Source organism: Typopeltis vanoorti, chromosome 4, assembly GCF_054136105.1.
Source record: "Typopeltis vanoorti isolate ZY-2024b chromosome 4, IOZ_Tvanoo_1.0, whole genome shotgun sequence".
In the NCBI taxonomy this organism is placed as follows: Eukaryota; Metazoa; Arthropoda; class Arachnida; order Uropygi; family Thelyphonidae; genus Typopeltis; species Typopeltis vanoorti.
In genome coordinates this window covers 32243836-32265728 of record NC_143552.1, presented here as the reverse complement: position 1 = coordinate 32265728, position 21893 = coordinate 32243836, and the positions used below count along the sequence as shown (strand labels likewise).

The following is a 21893-nucleotide window of genomic DNA, read 5'->3' as shown; positions in this document are numbered from 1 at the left end:
CCTATTAATACTATTAATTCTTTTGCTCGCTCCTGCCTCATATCCAATGCCTCAATCACTCTACTCATTTTAGCGCCTGGAAAACATACCTTGTGCATTGTATCCTCTAGCACACCTTTAATAATGGAGTTGCCATACAACGCCACTCGCTCATCTTTCGTTAACTCTTTCATGCCATTATTATTTATTTTAATAGTTTTTACCTGAATTTTCTTCATTTCATTCTGCATCAATTTCATTTCTTGCCTCATCCAATTCAACTTCCAAATCTCGCGACACATTTTCTCTATCATTCATTCTTTCTAAGTTTCTAACTCTTGACCCCCCCCCCCCTTCTCACTTTCACTCTCATTCATGCTTCTTTGTTTCCGTACTTTGGGTCCAACATGCATCCAACTTTCGCTATCATTCTTCCCATTTTCACACTCATTCATCTTTCTTTGTTTCTGTACTTTCAGGCCAACATGCGTCGAACTTTCGCTATCATCAATTCTTTCGATTTTTTTCACTTTCAATTTCTGCGTCACGCCATTTCTAGTTTCATTCGTTCTTTCAGTTTTGTTTCCTTCTGCCACTCTCACCTCACTTTCATCCCTTTTAACATCCATTACGGATTTCAAATCGCTCTTTTTCTTTTTTACTGATTTTTTAACATTTTTTCACCTCTTTCTCACCATCCTTCTCTTTCAAATGTGCACTCATTTTCCCCACGACAGTCTCGCTACTAACACTTTCTGTCATCAATTTCATATTTGCATTCATCAATTCCTCATTCAGGTCACACTTCGCACACACCCTCTTTCCATCCACACCAAATATCCACAAATCGTTTATGTAATTGAAAGAATACATATAACAGACCTCACACTTAACAAAACAACTGAAACCTAAATTTAAGTCATGGAATGACAATGCTGCCGCCATTTTTTACAGGTTACTAAGTCTAATAATAACGATTTTGTAATTAAATTTTGGCAAAAAAAATCCCCCACACTAATAAAACTGGTAGCGCACAACGTTTACAGCCTCTCTTACTCAAATAATTACGCATATATATATTTAATTATTCCTAGAAAACTTATCCCAGTCAGGAGCTCTTCTTATACATGTCACTGCACTTGACTCATGAGTGCCCTTATGTTAGGTCATTCAAAGAATATAAGATAAATAAGATAACAGTAGTCTCTGCTGTGTCATGCTAAATAGCATGTACTACTCGAGCTCAGTTTCTTCAGAAGGAGGAAGTTATAGAATCTGGAAAGCTTTATGAAAATAGAATGAGAGTTACAAAAATAGGTATATGAGCAGAAAAGAGTGGTGGTTTACATTACAAAAAGGGTTTTATATTATTATTATATAGGCACTTCCATGGAGTCTGAAGACTCATTGCAGGAGACACAAATTATCCACACAATTTATCATACTTCTCCTTGAACCCATTAACAGATAAAACACTCACAACTTACTCTAGCAACCCATTCCATTCACAATTCTCCAAGCAAAAAATCTAGTCCTCACACCCCTACTAACCACACCTTTATTCAACTTCCAGGAATGACCCCTTTTTCTGGCCTCTCCATCCAAGTGCTGAAACATTTCCCCTGCATCGCTGTCATCGTAAGAGACCCAAATTATCTACACAATCTATTATACTTCTCCTTGAACCCATTTAAGATAAAGCACTTACAGCTGATTCTAGCAAACCATTCCAATCACTCACAACTCTCCAAGCAAAAAATCTGTTCCTCATACCCCTGCTAACCACACCTTTATTCAACTTCCAGGAATGACTTCTATTCTGTCCCCTCTGACCAAGTGCTGAAACATTTCCCTTGCATCAATCCTATAAAACCCTTTAAGCAACTTAAATGTTTCTATCTTATTCCTCTCTTTTTCTCCTATCCATCAACTTTTGCAATCCACGTACCCTCAATCTATCTTCATAGGGAACATTCCACAGACCACTCACCATCTTGGTCACTTGTCTCTCAATCTTCTCCACTACTTCCTCATCCCCCAAGAAAAACAGACTTAAGAACAGTAATCCAGATGTGGACATATCAAGGCCATATAAAGAGGAATAACAACTTATCTCTAGTTGTTAATTATTATTATTATTAAACAAGACCTCATGGAGTCAAAGACTCATCTAGGAGGTCCTTTTATCTCACACACATCTCATCATACCGGGTCTTAAACACATTCAAACTCCTTGCAGACACCACACTCTCAGGCAAGGCATTCCAATCATTCACAACTCTGCACGAAAAAAACCTGCCTCTCACTCCCCTACTCACACCCTCTTTATACAGTTTCCAGGCATGACCTCTGGTTCTCCCCTGATCTCCCACTATTCTCTGTAGAACTTCTCCACCATTGATCCTATAACAACCCCTTACCAACTTGTAGGTCTCTATCATATCTCCCCCTCTTCCTTCTCTCCACTAGACTCTGCAAATTACAATCTTTTCAATTAATGTGTTCTTCAATAGCCAAGTAATCTTATGGGCTACCTTAGGAACATATCCTCTGTCTACCAGCACCCCTAAATCACTAGTTTCACCTATCTCCTAGAGTGCAGTGCCATCAATGTGATACACAACTTGTAATGTATTTATCAAAAAATGCATAACTTTACATTTCTCCACATTAAACTGACACCCATTATCTTTTTCCCATACTGATGGCCTATTTAAAATCGTATTGCACATTGTCTTGATTAACTAATACTTTACCTAATTTTGCCTCATCAGCAAACAACTGAATATTTCCTTTCAGGTTTCCTATCATTTATGCACAAATTTAACTGTAATGGTCCCAGCACCGAACCTTGTGGTACACTACAAGTCACCTGTTTCCATCTCGAGTCTACTCCTCTATATACCACTTTTTGATATCTGTCCAGCAGCTGCCCTCTTATCCACTTAACCAGTGCCATATCCAACTCTGTTTGTTCTAATTTGCATAACAGAGTTCCATATGGTATTAAGTGAAATGTCTTTGCAAAATCCAGCAGAATCATCATGTAGCCATTTCCTTTATCCAACTCTACTGTTACTCTATTATAAAAAGACAGTAAATTACTAAAGGCATGACCAACCCCTTCACAAAGCCATGTTGCCCTTCATACAGTATCATATTTTTATCCACCCATTCTTGAATTCTTTTTGCCCAATTTTTCTAGTACTTTTACTACCATACCTGAAATACTGATTAGTCTATAATGTGCTACTGCAGTCTTAGACCCTCCCTTATGCAAAGGAATTATTTTGTCCTTTTTCCACTCCCTTGGAACTCTACCAGAGCTGAGACTTAAATTAAAGAGCCTAGTCAGAGGCATTGCCAGTTCCCTTGCAAATTCTCATAAAACCCTAGCTGATATCCCATCTAATCCCATAGCTGTATTTACATTGAGATTCTGCAATCCTAAGAACCTCCAATTTATCCGCCTCTGGTCCCGCATTAGTGTCTCTCACATAGATTAAAGCAGTAACCTCACTGGGATGATATTATTACGTGACACCTCCAGGGAGTCCAAAGACTCATCGAGGGAGGGAACCTATTCTACAACTCTCTGTCTCCACCACTCAATCCATCAACTACAACGAACTGCAACTACCATTATCATCTACACCAATGCCATCTACTGTCCACCACCAGTGGTATTTTCACAAACATCCATGCCTGCCCATGGCAGGATTTGAACCTGCAGCCTTTTGGCTAGAGAGCTGATATGCTAACCACTCGGCCAACCAGGCTGGCAATATGATACACACACACACACACACAGTGGAACCTCAGTTGTCGCACCCCTCTCATCTCAAACAAATCGGTTCCCAAACATATTTTCCAAACTAAAAACATACCAGTTTCTGAACAGAACAGAATCTCGGTTCCCTAACAGGCAAACCGGCAATCACGTGATTCCCGGGCTGAGATGTACGGTGGGAGAGCATCACTTATGCCACAGCCTCCTCTCAATCCAGACACCTGCTCGAATTTGCAGTACCTTTACTTGATTTTATTTGTGCTTTGCTGTTTTTTTTTTTATAAATTATTATTAAATAAGCCACCATGGGACTGAAGAAGGATAGTGATAGCAGCAAAGCGAAAAGAAAAGTTGTTAGAACCACAATAGAGGTGAAAAGAGAAATCTTATCCAAACATGAAAATGACGTTCGTATCTCGCATCTTGCTATGCAGTTTCAGTATGGCAATATCAATGATCTGTACAATACTCAAAAATAAAGAGGCGATCAAGGGAGCTGATGTTGCAAAAGGAGTTCAAGTTCTTACTAAACAAAGATCTCAGACAATTAAAGAAGTGGAGAAATTGTTGTGATTTGGATAAACGAGAAACAGTTAGCTTGAGTAACCAGGCAATTATTTTTTATTCGGTGGATCCGTTAATTCTTTGCCCCAAATGTGAGAAAATACCTTCAAGATAAAAATTTGCCATTAAAATGCCTTCATGTGATGGACAGTGCTCCTGCTCACCCTCCAGGCTTGGAGAACGAGTTGGTGGAGGAGTTTGATTTTACCACAGTGAAGTTCCTATCCCCTAACTTGATTCCTCAAATCCAGCCCATGGACCAGCAGGTGATTTCAAACTTTAAGAAACTCCACACCAAAGCACTGTTTCAAAGGTGTTTTGAAGTGACCTCTGACACAGAATTAACACTCAGAGAATTCTGGAAAAATCACTTTAATATCCTCCATTGCTTAATATTCTTGATAAAGCCTGGGTGCAAGTGACTTACAGGACCATAAACTCGGCCTGGAGGAAATTGTGGCCAGACCGTGTAGCAGACAGAGACATTCAGGGCTTTAAGGCTGAGTATGTTGCTGTTGTTGATGAAGTTGGCAATGCTGATGTGGAGGACCACAGGAATGAGCTCACCATGGATGAACTGGAACACTTTCAGAAGGAGCAGCAAAAGATGGTAATTGAAGAAATGTCTTCATAGACAGAGGAAGGAAGGGGGGGGGGATTCCTAGTTCTTTCTTTAAAAGGTTCCTGTGGCATAATAATTAATAATGGAACACGTATAGGCCACAGTAATAACTTTAATTAAATAAAGGTACAAATATTTCGTAGTGAAAGCAACAGTACATCCTCAACATACTGTTAGAACAAACAGTTAAAGGAATGGAATACAAAGTAAAGAACATTCAGTGGATCACCAATTAAATTGTTGCCAAATGCCAGAAGACTAATTACTAAAAATATTATTAAATAATTCATTAAAGATAATTATTTTATTGATGGTTACATAAAATAAGAGTCTCCCAAACTTTTGGGAGAGAAAGACAGTCATTTCAATTTAAATTTGGCCAATGTAAGAGGGCTTCACAACTTTCTTTAAAAAAGCGTTCATATTTAAACCTACATCTGTGGAGAAAACAAGCTTTATCCTACTGGATATTAGGATTAGTGTCAATGCTATGTTGTGCTAGACCAGACTTATGAGGTTTCATGTATTCGATATAATATTGATGTTCCTTCATTCTTTTTTCCCACAGAACTACTTGTTTGTCCAAAATAGGATAAATTGCATTCACAAGAAATCTGGTAAACACTAGCCAATGATAGAGGTGACAGTTTGCCTTTTGTAGATAGCAAAAAGTGAGAAATTTTGTTGATAGGAAAATATGTGGGAATAAGATGATGATACTTCAAAATTCTGCCTATCGGTTCTGAGATGCCTGAAATGTAAGGGATTGGAACTCTGTGGTCTGTTGAAGAATCTTGAGGTGTTGGAACATAGGAGTCAATTATCTGTTGGATCTGATTAGGGTTATAACCATTAGATTCTATTAACTTTTTTTATAGTGAAAAGTTCTTGTTGTAAGGTTGATGGAGAGGAGCACACTTTATGTGCTCTGTCAATTAAAGATTTGATAATGCCAATTTTTTAAGAGGTGTGATGAGCAGACTTCTGATGAATGTATCTGCCAGTAAAAGTAGGTTTTCGATAGACACTTGTAGCAAAGTACCAGAGGATGTTCAAGAACGGTAATAGCTAATAGCCTTCACCCACGCATTCAGTTCACCATGGTAAAAGAAAAATCGGGTAGTTTACTATTCTTGGACATCCTCCTTACACGCACATCCTCTGGTACTTTGTCTACAAGTGTCTATTGAAAACCTACTTTTTACTGGCAGATACATTCATCAAAGTCTGCTCATCACACCTCTCAAAAAATTGGCATTATCAAATCTTTAATTAATAGAGCACATAAAGTGTGCTCCTTTCCATCAACCTTACAACAAGAACTTTTCACTATAAAAAAGTTAATAGAATCTAATGGTTACAACCCTAATCAGATCCAACAGATAATTGACTCCTATGTTCCAACACCTCGAGATTCTTCAACAGACCGCAGAGTTCCAATCCCATACATTTCAGGCATCTCAGAACCTATAGGCAGAATTTTGAAGAAGTATCATCTTATTCCCACATATTTTCCTATAAACAAAATTTCTCACTTGTTGCCATCTACAAAAGACAAACTGTCACCTCTCTCATTGGCTGATTTTTACCAGATTCCTTGTGAATGCAATTTATCCTATTTTGGACAAACAGGCCATTCTGTGGGGAAAAAGAATAGGAACATCAATATTATATCGAATACATGAAACCTCATAGGTCTGGCCCAGCACAACATAGCATTGACACTAATCATAATATCCAGTGGGATAAAGCCTGTCTTCTCCACAGATGTAGGTTTAAATATGAACGCCTTTTTAAAGAAAGTTGCGAAGCCCTCTTACATCAGCCGAATTTAAATCGAAATGACTGTCTCTCTCCCACAAAAGTTTGGGAGACTCTTATTTATGTAACCATCAATGAAATAATTATTTTTAAAGAATTATTTAATAATATTTTAGTAATTAATCTTCTGGCATGTGGCAACAATTTAATTGGTGATCCACCGAAGGTTCTTTACTTTGTATTCCATTCCTTTAACTGTTTGTTGTACACTGAGGATGTACTTACTTTCAGTACGAAATATTTGTACCTTTAGTTAATTAAAGTTATTGCTGTGGTCTATACGTGTTCCATTATTAATTCCTAGTTCTTTATCAAAGAAATGTGTGCGAAATGGGGTGAGTTGCAAAGGTTTGTGGAAAGAGATCACCCTTTTTCATGTATATTTTATCTATTCATTCCATACGGATTACTATTTATATAGATGGATTATAGGAATAATCCGTCTACATAAATGGATTATTCCATCTTACATTAATTCTTATATAATAATGGTTTCAGTTTTCAAACAAATCGGTTTTCGAACAGCCTTTAGGAATGAATTATGTCCGACAACTGAGATTCCACTATACACACACACACACACACACACACACACACCCTTGCAAAGTGTTCACTCAATAACTCAAATATTTTATCTGCTTCTATCCTCTTGTGACCATCATCACTCATTAAGGTTAATCTTCTGTAGTCATTCTTCCTCTTACTTGCCACATAATGAACGAAGTCTTTGGGATTTCCTTTGGCCTGCTTGGCTAGATTCTTTTCATAATTTGATTTTGTCTTCCTTGCCATGTTGGTCACCTTTCTTGCCTGAGCCTTGTACTGTTTGTTGGTCACCTTTCTCTTTATATACCCTCCACAGCATTTTCTTCTTGTGTAACTTGTGCTTAATAATATTACTCATCCAACTAACTCCTACCTGATTAATCCTCCTCATCTTAGGTATACAATTAATATTGTCTCCTCTAGATGACCCTTAACTATATCCCATGCACTACTATCATCTTTACCCTGCAATGTTTTATGCCATGGCACAAATTTAAGCTTCTTCCTAAGCTTGTCACAGTCACCTGCCTTGTAGTTTCACATATACCTCTTCTTGACAGAATGCACTTAGTTGTACAATATCCCAAGTCAAGGCCGTATGGTCACTTTCACCAATTGGGGGGGCAATGTATTCACCTCGATTATGGATAGATTCTTCTGATCATAGGATCAGAAAAACCTATTCTAACCATTTCCTAGTCCCCTCCATCACATGCTGCCTCAAATTATCTCTTAGTAAGTGTATAAATTCCATTTCCTTCCTGCCATGTGCTTTTTCTTCCTTTCAGTCTATATCTCCATAGTTGAAATACCACATAATAATTACTCTATCTGTACTCATTGTACTAATTTGCCAATGCAAGTCTTTCAGATCATCCGTGTAACTCCCTGGCCTATAGCAACAGCCAACTGTATATTTTGTCTTACTGGCCTTAATCTCAACAGCAGACTGCTTCAAATGAACAGCCACTCTCCTGCCTATCTCCTATTCTTTTGGCTGCAATTCATCTGCTATCATCAGCAGTACTTCCCCCCCCCCGCATCCTGTCTTCTCTATCTTCCTTAAAAGTACTATAAACCCTTATATGATTGATGCAGAAGAAATATTTCAGTATGTGATGGAGGGGAGGAGAGTGGATAACCTCTGGAAATTATGTAAGAATTTTGTTAGTAAGAGCATGAGGATGTCTAGGGAGTGACAATTTATAAGTGGAATTGTCTGCTCTAATCAGTTGTAGAGGCAGTATCATTGAATTCAAGAAGTATGGCAAGTATTATAATGAAATTGGTGTAGACCTCTTAGATGAGTCTTTGAATTCCATGGAAATGGTAATAATAATTGGATTATTATTAATAAAATAGTTTGTGCTGTGGACATTTGGTCTTGACTTTTGAGTGGTATAGTAAATAAGTGTTATAAATTATTGCTGGGTCAGCTGAGGGCTGGTGTTTCTGCTATCTTAATCCAACAGGCTATGAGTTTGCATCATACTCTAGCACTGATGTTATATGAGTCTTTAGGTGATGGACTATCATCACCCATGTGAGATTACCATCTTGCTTACTGGAGTCTTCAAGTGGTTTGAAGAAAATATATGTGAGCATGGAAGCTGCATTATATAACTCTTAGCCGATCTACACTACTAAATGCAAGACACGTTTACAACCTTTTTTGTATAGGATTCACATTTTTTTAAAAAAGTTTTTATATCATTAAGTGCACAGTTAGTTAAAGAAACATTGTATATGTAAGTAACATTTTCTTTAAGTTGAATTTCATATTGAAAACGTTTTGGTTGTAATTCCTTTTTCAGCTATTATGATATACCGCATACTGCGACACCAACAAAAGAAGACTTTGAAATTACTTCATGCTGCCTTACTGGGTTTTTCATTTTTGTGTTCTGTATTTTCGCTCAAGACAGTATTTGATTCTCATGATTATAGAAAAGAGCCTATTCCTAATATGTACAGTTTACATAGTTGGACAGGTTTGGGCTCCATAATACTGTTTGCTCTTCAGGTAAGTGCCTTTGAAATAATCTTATTATTATTAGCAACAAAAAAATAAAATACAACTTAGATAATATTTGTGGTGAATGCAGATACATTGAATGAGTTTAAAGCATGGTTTGATGGTCTTTGTATGTAACAGTGTGTGCCTCCCATGATGAGGTTTTTGACTCCGTGGAGGACTGGTGTTAATATTATTATTATTATTATTATTATTGCTACTATTAACACCAGTCCTCCACGGAGTCACAATACTCATCTTGGGAGGCCCATCCTAGAAAATGCAAAGTCTATCATACCATTCCTTGAATTCTTTCACCGTTCGTGTTCTCACCACTGTATCAGGCAAAGCATTCCATGCTTCGACCACCCTCCCTGCAAAGAAACCAATCCTCTTGCTCATGACTCATGACTTTTTTTTTTTGCAACTTCCAAGGATGGCCCTAGTTCTCACTCCTTCCCCCTTGTTCCACCAGTTAGTCAGTTTCAATGCAGCGACTAACTCTCAATGGTTTAACAATCTCAATCATATCACCTCTCCTTTTATCTATCAAACTTTGTAATCCAGATTCCCTCAGTTTATCCTCATAACTAAACATTGTATAGTCCTGATATCATCTTTGTTACCTGCCTCTGCACTCTTTCCATGGTTAATTTATCCCTTTCAAATCCTGGGAACCAAATATGAGCACAATAGTCCAGATGTAGTCTGATCAGGCCTTTATTACAATGGAATGAACAACTGCATTTTTGGAAATTATGGAGACAACTACCGTGTTTGAATAAAAACTTTAGTTTAATATTACTAAAATTTTACAATTCGACGTTTCGACCTTTATGTCAAGGTCATCTTCTGGAGCGTATAAATATACACAAGAAACAAGCTATACTACAATCATACTGGTTCGTTAAAGACACTGACTAACCGCTACCACAATTGTTGGCCTGACCTCTGGTGAAAAAAAAAAAAAAAAAATTATACATCAATGCTAGAGTCCTATTATTTGTGTTGTCTGCTATATACATATATTAACATCATTCCAGCCAGTTGGAGTGGAATGGTTTCTAATACTAGCGGATTGGCTAGAGTCCTGACTTATGTTGAATCTTTCATATTAGGTTGGCTGAATGTGTGCCATCCAGATCCTTGGAATTTTCATACCATCTTTATTGTTGATATTTGGGTGGTTTATCAGAATTTCGCAGGATTCTTTAAATATTCTTTCGTACCATGTTTTTGTGCGGTGTAAGGAGCAGGTGCTTTTCCAGTTGATTTGGTGTAAGGTGTTAAGTGCATGGTCTGAGAGGCCTCTTCACCATAATGGTTATATTTAATGTGTCTAATGTGTTCTTTCTTGCATATAGGGATTGTCCATCCTGTTTCACCAATGTACGGTAAGTTACAGGTGCAGCGGATGCAATAGACTCCAGGATGTGTTAATGGGAGGAGAGGATCCTTAGAGGAGCTGAATATGGTTTTAAGTTTAGTGGGTGGTTTAAAGGTGGCATTGAGGTTATAATGTTGTAGGATTCTGTTGATTTTTTCTGATAACTCTTTAATGTATGGGATGGCTATGGTTTTACTGTAATCTAGATTCGTTTTTGTTGTGGTTTTATAGAGTATTTTATTGACAGTATTTTTGTTATAGCCATTGTTTATGAATGTGTCACTAATGATTTTTAGTTCTTGTTTCAGGGCTTGCTGGTTAGAGCAAATAGTTGTGGCTCTGTTTTTAAGGGTGTTTATGACTCCATATTTTTGTGCTGGGTGGTGGTATGAATTCGCATGTATGTATTGCCCCATGTGTGTCGGTTTTCGGTAGACCGTGAAGGATAGACTGCCTGAAGGAAGACGTGTAACTAGTGTGTCTAGGAACGGGAGCGAATTTTGGTTTTCGATTTCGATGGTAAATTGTATGCGTTCGTGTTGTTTGTTTAGGTGGCTGAGGAATGTGTTTAGCGTTTGTCGCCCGTGCGGCCAGATCGCGAACACGTTGTCAACGTATCTGAGCCAGATTGTCGGTCGAAGTGTGGCGGAATCAAGAGCCCTTTGCTCAAAGGTTTCCATGTAGAAGTTTGCGATTGGGGGGGATAATGGTCAGCCCATGGCTGTACCTTCCTTTTGTAGGTAGAATTTGTTTTGCCATACGAAGTAACCGGACTTTAGTACGTGGGCAAAGAGGGCCGTAATGTCGGGCGGAAATTTGTTCTGTAGTAGGAGAATTGTGTCATTGATGGGGACATTAGTGAAAAGGGCAGAAACGTCAAAACTGACTAATAAGTCATCTTTGTCGAGTGTTATGTTTTTGATTTTGTTTATAAAGTGTTGTGTGTTTTTTATGTAGGCGGGGGAATGACCTACCAACTCCTTGAGTGTTGCCGCTAATTTCTTGGCTAGGTGGTAATTGGGACTGTCTATTCCTTCCACTATTGGTCGAAGGGGCACATTTTGTTTGTGTATTTTCGGAACCCCATATATTCTGGGGGGGGCGGCCTAGTGGGGTTTCAGTTTTTTTAACTGTGTCTGGTGGCCAAGAAGTGACGGACTTTAGTAGTTTTTCTGTTTTGTCCTTTATCCTTTTTGTTAGGTTGTAATTTACCATTTTATGTGTTGTTATCGGCTACTAGTTGGTTCATTTGCAGTATGTATGTTGACCTGTCAAGGACAACAGTGGCACTGCCTTTATCAGCTTTCGTTATTATTATGTTTTGTTTGGCTTTTAATGATTTAATTGCTGCTAATTCTGTTTTAGTCAGGTTGTTCTGTATGGTTTTCTTGGTATTTAGGACATTACTGGTTTCTAGTCGTATTTTGTCTGCTATGTTGTTAGGTAGGGATCTGATGCCTCATTCAATGTGGTAGATAAAATCCAGATACATGCGAATTCATACCCCCACCCAGCACAAAAATATGGAGTCATAAACACCCTTAAAAACAGAGCCACAACTATTTGCTCTAACCAGCAAGCCCTGAAACAAGAACTAAAAATCATTAGTGACACATTCATAAACAATGGCTATAACAAAAATGCTGTCAATAAAATACTCTATAAAATCACAACAAAAACGAATCTAGATTACAGTAAAACCATAGCCATCCCATACATTAAAGGGTTATCAGAAAAAATCAACAGAATCCTACAACATTATAACCTCAATGCCACCTTTAAACCACCCACTAAACTTAAAACCATATTCAGCTCCTCTAAGGATCCTCTCCTCCCATTAGCACATCCTGGAGTCTATTGCATCTGCTGCACCTGTAACTTACCGTACATTGGTGAAACAGGACGGACAATCCCTATATGCAAGAAAGAACACATTAAATATAACCATTATGGTGAAGCAGGCCTCTCAGACCATGCACTTAACACCTTACACCAAATCAACTGGAAAAGCACCTGCTCCTTACACTGCACAAAAACATGGTACGAAAGAAAATTTAAAGAATCCTGCGAAATCCTGATAAACCACCCAAATATCAACAATAAAGATGGTATGAAAATTCCAAGGATCTGGATGGCACACATTCAGCCAACCTAATATGAAAGATTCAACATAAGTCAGGACTCTAGCCAATCCGCTAGTATCAGAAACCATTCCACTCCAACTGGCTGGAATGATGTTAATATATGTATATAGTAGACAACACAAATAATAGGACTCTAGCGTTGATGTATAATTTTTTTTTTTTTCACCAGAGGTCAGGCCAACAATTGTGGTAGCGGTTAGTCAGTGTCTTTAACGAACCAGTATGATTGTAGTATAGCTTGTTTCTTGTGTATATTTATACGCTCCAGAAGATGACCTTGACATAAAGGTCGAAACGTCGAATTGTAAAATTTTAGTAATATTAAACTAAAGTTTTTATTCAAACACGGTAGTTGTCTCCATAATTTCCAAAAATGCATTCGGATCACCGTGCAAGCCTAAAAGAAAGGAATGAACAACTCTTACTCTGCTGGTCAGTGTCCTTCTCAGTATTCCTAAAAGAAAGGAATGAGCAACTCTTACTCTGCTGGTCAGTGTCCTTCTCAGTATTACAGCAATCCACTAGGTTAGCTTCACCACCTTTGCAATACGTTCCCTGAATTTCAGGTTTCTATCAATCATCATTATCCCCAGATCCCTTGCCTTCCTCACTTCCTCCATGTCCTTTATCTTTTTTCCAACAAAGTATGCAGATTCAAACTGATGCATCACAAACTTCAAGACTTTACATTTAGCTGGATTAAATTGACACCTCCTTTCATTTGCCTATCTATCCATCTTATTCAAATCTTCTTGAAGGGCCGTCATTTACTAATAACCCTTCCCAGCTTCACATCATCTGCAAACAACTGAATATCTCCCTGCAATCCATTGATAGTGCCATTAATATAAAGGTTAAACAATACAGGTTCCAGTACTGAGCCCTGTGGGACCCCACTTGTAACCTTCTGCTTCCTTGATACAACTCCTTCATACACAATTCTCTGATACCTATCAGACAGCCAATCCCAAATCTCCTTCAGCAACTGGACATTTAAACCCATGTGCAGCAACTTAAATATCAACTTATCATGTGGCATCCTCTCAAATGCTTTATAAAATCTGAAAAAAATGGCAGAATATGCCTTTCACTCGTCATTTGATTATAAAAGGTAATCAGATTATTAAAACAAGAATGTCCCTTAACAAATCCATGCTGACTCCCACAGATAACTACCCTCATCTGCCCAATGCTGTAAATGACCCTCACTAATTTCTCCAAAATCTTTCCAACTACTGATGAAATACAAAACTGGTCTATAGTTGGACACTTCTATTCTATCCTTATACAATGGCACTATCTTCTATCTTGCCCTCTGTCCACTCCTTGGGCACGTTTTGCATGGCCACACAGTCATCGAAAAGCAGGTCAATAGAGTTGTCACTTCTCTATCATTCCCTCAAAACCCATGGTGAAATCCCATCCAGGCCCATTGCTTTATTGACATCCAGAGTAAGTATTTGAAACACATTCCAGCAAGTTGTTTATTGAACAACTCCACTCTTTGCATTAGTCACTCTACTCCCATTTTTATTGAACAATGTCATTCTTGCACAATCATTCCTCCTCCTACTAGCCACATAATGAATGAATTCCTTAGGATTTTTTGAATCTCAAAGCCAATCTGTTCTTGTATTCCAGTTTTACCTTCCCTATCATACTAGTCACTCTTCTGGCCTGAGTCTTATAATCTTCATGCATCTGCTCTCTGTCCCTCTCCTTGTATCTTTTCCATAACCTCTTTTTCAATTGCAGTTCCTGTTTGATATTGTTTATCATCCACTTTATATACCAAATTAGGTTCTCTTTTTCACTCACAGTATAAAACTTGCCATTACTGCTAATAAATATTCCTCCAACAGTTCCCAAGCACTGATGATATCTTATCCTTCCAATTCATCCAACCATGGAACTGCCCAAGCTGATTTCTAAGATTGTTATAATCACCTGCCTTATAATTCCACATACATTCCTTCTTTTTGATACTTCTTCCTGTCTGTTCATCTTCCAAGTCAAAACCACATGGTCACTCTCTCCAACTGGTGGGAGAGATGTCATCTCACTTATTATCAGCTGTTCTGATGCCATGACCAAATCCAAAACTCTTGAACCTCTTGTTCCCTCTATTACATATTGCCTAAGACATTTGTCCCTCAGGAATTCTAGAAATTCCATTCCCTTATTACTACATGCATTTTCCTCTTCCCAGTTTATACTGCTATAGTTAAAATCTCCCATAACAACCATTCTTTTTTGCACTCACCAAGCTCAGCTGCCTAATCATCTCCTGCTCTTTACTCTCTATGCTCCCTGTCTTATAGCAACTCCCTGTCCTGCTCACCTCCACTTCACCATATGCTCTCAAAACCATTAGTTCCATTGCTATTCAAATCTTCCACTCTGAGAGGACACAGCTCATCACTTCTCATAAGCAGTCCTCTGCCATGGCATTTGCCCTTCCTATCCTGCCAAAAAATGCTATACCCTGGTACTTCTAGTCCTGTTAGACTATCTTTTTCTGTCAACCATATCTCAGTGATCCCAATAATTTTTGGACAGGCTGAGACTATCGGTACCACCAATTCATCTTCTTTATTCCAGATACTCCTGGCATTTGTATAAAGAATCATCAAGGCAATGTTACTCTTTCTATACCTATCGTTATCCCCTCCAGACTCCACTGGATTCAGCATTACATGATGTATTCCTTCTTCTTCCAAGTGACTATTCCCACAAGAGGCCACCCCCCCTTTCTACCATACACTTTGATAATTCTAGTTTCCCTGCATTGACACACTCACTTGTTCAGAGAACAACTTTCTCTATAGATGCCTTTGTCCTTGTTCAAATGCAAGTCATCTCTCGCATACAGTTTCTTTCTGTCCTCAAATGTCCCCCATGCATCCACATAATCAAGGCCTCTCTTTCGACACATTCAGACCATCATACTATTTATTATTGACAGTCTTCTCTGTAGCTCTGCATTATCATATCAGGGCAATACATTCACTATCTTCTCTCTCTGTCTTCTTCTTCCATATAACCTCAAGCATAACCTCAGATATTTTGCCACAAGATTCACAGTGCCTCTCAAGTCATTCGTGCCCATCATCTCATCCACTCTTTCACCTTGCTTAATTGTCACGTTATCTAGGCAGATACTCCTCTAGCATTCCATCTTGCACACTATGGATTATCAAGTCAACATCATCACACCACTTACTACTGTTTGCCTGCATTCCTTGCTTGCCTGCATTCCTCACTCTCCTCTGACACTTTGTTTTCTTTTCTTCCCACACTGTCAACATCTTTTCTACATAATTCATCAACCCAATGTATTGATGCTAGTTGAGTACAGAGTTTCTGATAATCACCCACCTTATAATTCCACATATAGACCTTCTTGATAACAACTTTTTCCTGTTTGACTACCTCTTGATCGCTTTCACCAACCGATAAACCTCTTGTTGCTTCCATCACATGCTGCTTTAGATAGTTATCCTGCAGAAATGCAAAAAATTCACCTCTCCATTTCATGTTCCTATAATTAAAATCTACCATTAGGATCATCTCCCTTTTACTTGTCCAACTAATTTGTCTAAACATTTCACAATCAATACTCTTCACATTCCCTGGCCTATAACAGCATTCTATTAGATATACTATTCTATTGATCTCAGCTTCACATCAAACAGCTTCAAAATCTTCACACATACTACTGTTTTCCACTTCGACTCTTGAAGGACATGATTCCTCAGCTATTGTTAATAATACTCCCCCTCCTCTCTTCATCTTCCTATCCTTTCAGAAAATTCTATATCCTACCATTTCAAGTCCTGACAGGATATCCTCCTCAGTCAACAAAGTTTCATTTATTGCAATTATCTTGGGCATACTGATTCAATCAATCAATGTTACAAACTCATTCCTTTTATTTCTGATACTCCATACATTAGATACATTAGTATATAAGCATAACAATTCTCTACTCTTTGAGGCCATCCCATCAACACAACTTCTCTTTACTCTCTGCTATAGTGCACTTTGCACTTCTCTCTTCATTCTGACCATCCCGTTTTCCTAATCTGACTCTGATGTTCATTTATATTCTTATGATCACACCATTTTGGACTGTATCACAACTTTGCTCCACTATAATCACTTCCTCCCCTTGGTATCCATTTCTCTTCCAGTTCTTCCATAACCTGCTTCTCACTCCCCCCCCCCCCCCAGTCTCTTTCTCTCTGTGTGTGCGCATAGAAAGTAGTTTCCAATTTGCTTTATACCTTGTTTCCATATTTTTCTCATTTTTAACGTGATTATGAAATGTTTTAACTGTATTCTATCAAATGATTTTGTTAAATCAATAAAGCACATGTGATGAGGTTGATTATATTTCACTGATTTCTCTACTGTTTGCTTTAATATAAATATTGTATCTTTGTTGATCTATTTTTCCTAAATCCTTGTTGCTCATTGGATAATTCAGTTAAATTATTTATTCTATTTCCAATTATTTTTGTGCATAATTTTAATGTAGTACAGAGTGGATGTATTATTCCTCTGCAGGTCTCTGGATTTGTCCTATCTTCTTTCTTAGAGACTGATATTCACCAGTCATTTGGTATTGTTCTTTTTTTAAAAAAATACTGTATTTGGAATACAATTCTTTTGTTAAAATTGTTTCCCTCCATATTTTAATAGTTTATTCTGTAACTAATCTATTTCAGTTGGTTTTTAAGTCCGTTGAGTTTGTTCAGTGTCTTTGTGTTATTTCAAAAGTTATGTTATTCTCTTTATAAACATAATTATCTTTGTTCTTTTCTGCATATAGTTTTGAAAACAATCTTTCCATTTATTCAATCCCATATTTGTTAGCTTTATATTTTTTATTTAGCTCTTTCTTTTGAGTTTGTATTATTCTCCATATTCTTCTTTGAGTACCATAAAAATCGTGTTCTAATTCTTTGGAATAGTTATTCCAATATTCCTGTTTAATTTTCCTTTTCTCACTGTTTACTTTATTTAATTTTCATAAATTGAGCTATTTGATTTATTTCATAGATATCTGTGAAATGCAGTTTTCTTTTCTTTCACTAATTTTTCCACGTCTACTTTAAACTATGGTGTCCATCTCTGATTAGTTTTTGTACTAATTGTTTTTTTGTTTCATTTGTTGCTTTATGTATAATGTCTTTAAAGGCCATCTGCTTTTCTTCTACTGTGTGTTTGTTTTTGTCTTTAAATGACTCCACTTTATCTATATTTTTCTGGTATAGCTATCTTATACTTTCATCCTGGAGTAATTCTACCTTGACCTTGGAGTAAGCATGCCACAAATCTTGGCATGTACTTCCATCAAAACAAAAACTGCGTAAACTGCGAAACTCTGTTTCAGGACATATTAGAAACAGATAATTAAGTGAAATTCTGTATTTGTTTAATAAAAATATTAATATACACAGATGCTGCTTAGTACTGGAATGTAAATGATCTTCTGTTGTGAAAACCATTGCTGGCAAAGGTTGGTCGATTGGTAGAGCTTCTGCTACTAATGGCTCAGTTAAGTAAGTTTGAGCACGGTTAGTAGTCGGAAGGGGACCGATCGTTCGATGCTGTTGGCACACTCTTCCTCAATGAGTCTTTGGACTCCCTGGAGGTGTCAAATAATAATAATTTCCCTTCTCCCCAAATGAACATCATAACGCACCAACTCAAGCAACATTTTTTCTCCCACAGACATACTGCAAGCCAGACAAATTACAGTAGAATTTTTATTGTAGCACTAAATATGGCATAACTGTTTTAATGTATTTTTTATTTTTATTTTATGATAGGATTATATCCTATAGGATTAGGATATTTTATGAGGGGGTGCTTAAGGGTCAAAGCTATATAACTGAGAGGAGACATAGCCTTTAAAGGAATGTGGAGAACCGACCAGGGCTTCTGACCTAATGTCCCATCCTCACCTTCTCATGGTGCACCCTGTTCGGTATCTACCTGGATACTGAACAAATGAGCATGGGCTGCCAATCTGGGATTTAGCCAACGAAATTGTATTCTTATTGGCTTAAACCAAAATACAAAATGATGGTACAACATGACAAAATTTCATACCGGCTGGGGCATCGTCTGGTTAAACAAGGCCCCTCCATTGTTTTTGCCAGGGAACCAGGGCAAACAGCGAAAAGTCAGCTACTGGAACAAATCTGAAAACACATCCCAACTCAACATCACCAGAGTTAAAGATCGGTATTATCAACATAAAAAGCCTGAATGGCAAAGAAATGGAGCTAGCTGAGGAATTAGATAAGTACCAGATCGACATAATTGCTGAAACAAAAAGGACAAAAACTGGTGAGATCTTTCTGAGCAATAGATACAAAATGTTATATTCAGGCAATGACAATCAAGGAAAAGAAGGAGTAGCCATAGTATTCAACACTAAATACGAGGGTATTTTGTGTTGAATAGCACTCAATAGTACTTGAATGGCAGGCAGTCTCAAGTAGAGTGATGTGGACAAATATGAGAATGGGGAAACTGGACAATGAGACTTATTTGTGCCTATGGCCCCACAGAAAGGTCTACTAAGGTAGAAGTGGAGGAATTTTTTCATGCTTTAGAGAAAGCAACTGACACAATGAAAAAGGAAAAGTTGGTCCTTGTTGGGGTTCTAAATAGCAGAGTAGCAAATGATTGTCAGACATACAAAAATATTTTGGGAAAATTTGGAGAAAAGAGCAAAGCTAATAATAATGGCAAATACCTGTTGGATTTCTGCTCATGGACTGGTTATTACTAACACCATATTCTAACATAAAAATGTGCACAAATTCACATAGAGAGAAGAGGCAAGGAATAAGAAAAGTCTCATTGACTATGTTATTGTTGATAGCGATGTTTTCTCCTTGGTGCAGGACACCAGAGTGTACAGAGGATTTGAAATTGGAAGTAATCACTATTTAGTCTTGAGTAGGATAAAATTGAATTTCATATTGAAAAGAATAACATGTAAGAAAGTTTTAAAGCGAATAAAAGTTGAGCAGCTCTCAGATGTGAACTGTAGACTAAAATACACAAAAATTATTGAAGAAAAAATGAAAAGGTTTGAGAACAGGAACCAAACCTTGAAGATTCAGTGGCAAGCCCTGAAGAAAACACTGATTGATTCAGCCATAGAGGCATATGGTGAAGTCTGCAAGGATAGAAAAATCAGAACTCCATGGTCGACACAGGAAGTTAAAGAGACAGTGAAGGAAAAGAAGAAAGCATATCAAAGTTCCTGGCAAATAAGTCAGCTTGTGCTCTTAGAGAATACAGAGACAAATGTAAGAAAGCTAAACACTGTGTAAAACTATCTAAACAAAGTCATGGGAGGACTTTGGCAAGAACATAGAAAATAAATATCAAGAAGGTGGTAAGATATTCTGGAGGTTGTTGAAGAAGCTTGGAAATGGAGGAAAGGGTGTTGTAAAAGGAGTTAGAGATGATAAAGGTGACATGAAAACGGGAGAAAAAGATATCCTTGAAGCATGGAGTAATTACAGGGGTATCTCACTAATCCGAACCCTCCAGTAATCTGAACTGCGGTTTGAAAAAAAGAAGTGTTATTTATTACGTATTATTATTTTGTGTACTATTATTTATTTTACTATTATTACAGTACAGTATTTTTTTCATACTGTCAATTGTGCGGTTATACTGGAGGCCTATTTTGATGTATTGTGTGTTCACGTTTGCTTTTTTTTATACTGTACAGTACGTACTGTATTGTTGGCATGAATCAGAAATATACACAAAAAAGAGGAAATTCAAAATGTGCATAATTTGGTTAAAAATATAAATCCAGATGATGAAATTTGACAAACAGATATTACGGAATGGATTACAGGTAGAACCAAAAGTGAAATCGGAATCAAATCAGATGCTGAAATTATAAATATGATGATGCTACATATTTATGATGTGTTATGTAGAATCATCGTCATCATCATCTTCTAATGAATTAGAAGACGATGATGATGATGAATAACTATGTAAAAAAAAAAAAGTAAAACATGAAGAGGCAGCTGACAGTTTTAATGTGTATAGGATGTGCTAAGCAAATGATACGCTATTCCACAAAATTTTGTTGCTAATGCAGCTCCGAGAAGAAGCATTCGAAAAGGTTTAGCTTCGAAGAAACAAAAGAAAATCAGTGACAAAGAAATAAAAACCTTTTTTGTGTGTTATTTTGTAAAACTTTTTTTTGTGTTGTGTACAAGAAAGTGATATTTTTATGCAAATTAAGTTACGTACTGAACTATGCAATTTTATTAAATCAGAATCCTCAACAATACAGGTACAAGAAATTAAATGTTTTACTAAAATAAACTTGTGTACTGTATTATTTTTTGTTTTACATTACAGTATACAGTAGCTTTTTTTCTATCAGTTTCTATCATTGATGTACCATTAGAATCTGATTATTTTTGTCTTAAATGCTAGTTATTATTGTCTCTTGGGAGGAAATTTGCTAATCCAAACGTTTCGCTAATCTGAACGAGCGTGGTTTTTATTAGTTCGGATTAGCGAGATACCACTGTACTTTGAAAAATTGCTAAATGAAACAGAGAGTGGTAAAAAACACTCAACAGGCATACAGTCAGGAATACATATCCATACTTTAAGTAGAAAAAGCCATCAAAGGTCTGAAATGTGGAAAAGCAGCAGGAGTAGATGATATTCAACCAGAAATGCTGAAGTATGGTGGTATAAAAATCTTACAGTGGCTGCACTGCATAGTTCAGAAAGCCTGGACAGAGGGATGAATTCCCAATAATTGGAGTAGAGCTCTCATCATACATAAAAAGGGAAATAAAACTGAATGTGAGAATTAGAGAGGTATATCCCTGCTGAGTGTTCTTGGTAAGATTTATGAAGTATACTTGAGAAATGGTTGAGAAGAATTGTGAAAGAAAAGCTTGGTGAAGAACAAGCTGGATTCAGGCCAAATAGAGGTTGTCAGGATCAAATCTTCA

The 21893-nt window shown here is 37.2% G+C and overlaps 1 protein-coding gene across 6 annotated transcripts in view; it reads left to right on the top strand.

Annotated features, from left to right (window-relative positions):
- Positions 1–21893, top strand: part of LOC150107207 (ferric reductase SjCytb561-like) — an 86779-nt gene that overhangs the window by 31381 nt on the left and 33505 nt on the right. For all 6 annotated transcript variants that reach the window (XM_090391058.1, XM_090391059.1, XM_090391060.1 and 3 more), the window contains exon 3: positions 9137–9345. In XM_090391058.1, the coding sequence (XP_090247184.1) occupies positions 9137–9345 (209 nt within the window). The remainder of the gene's footprint in view (positions 1–9136; positions 9346–21893) is intronic.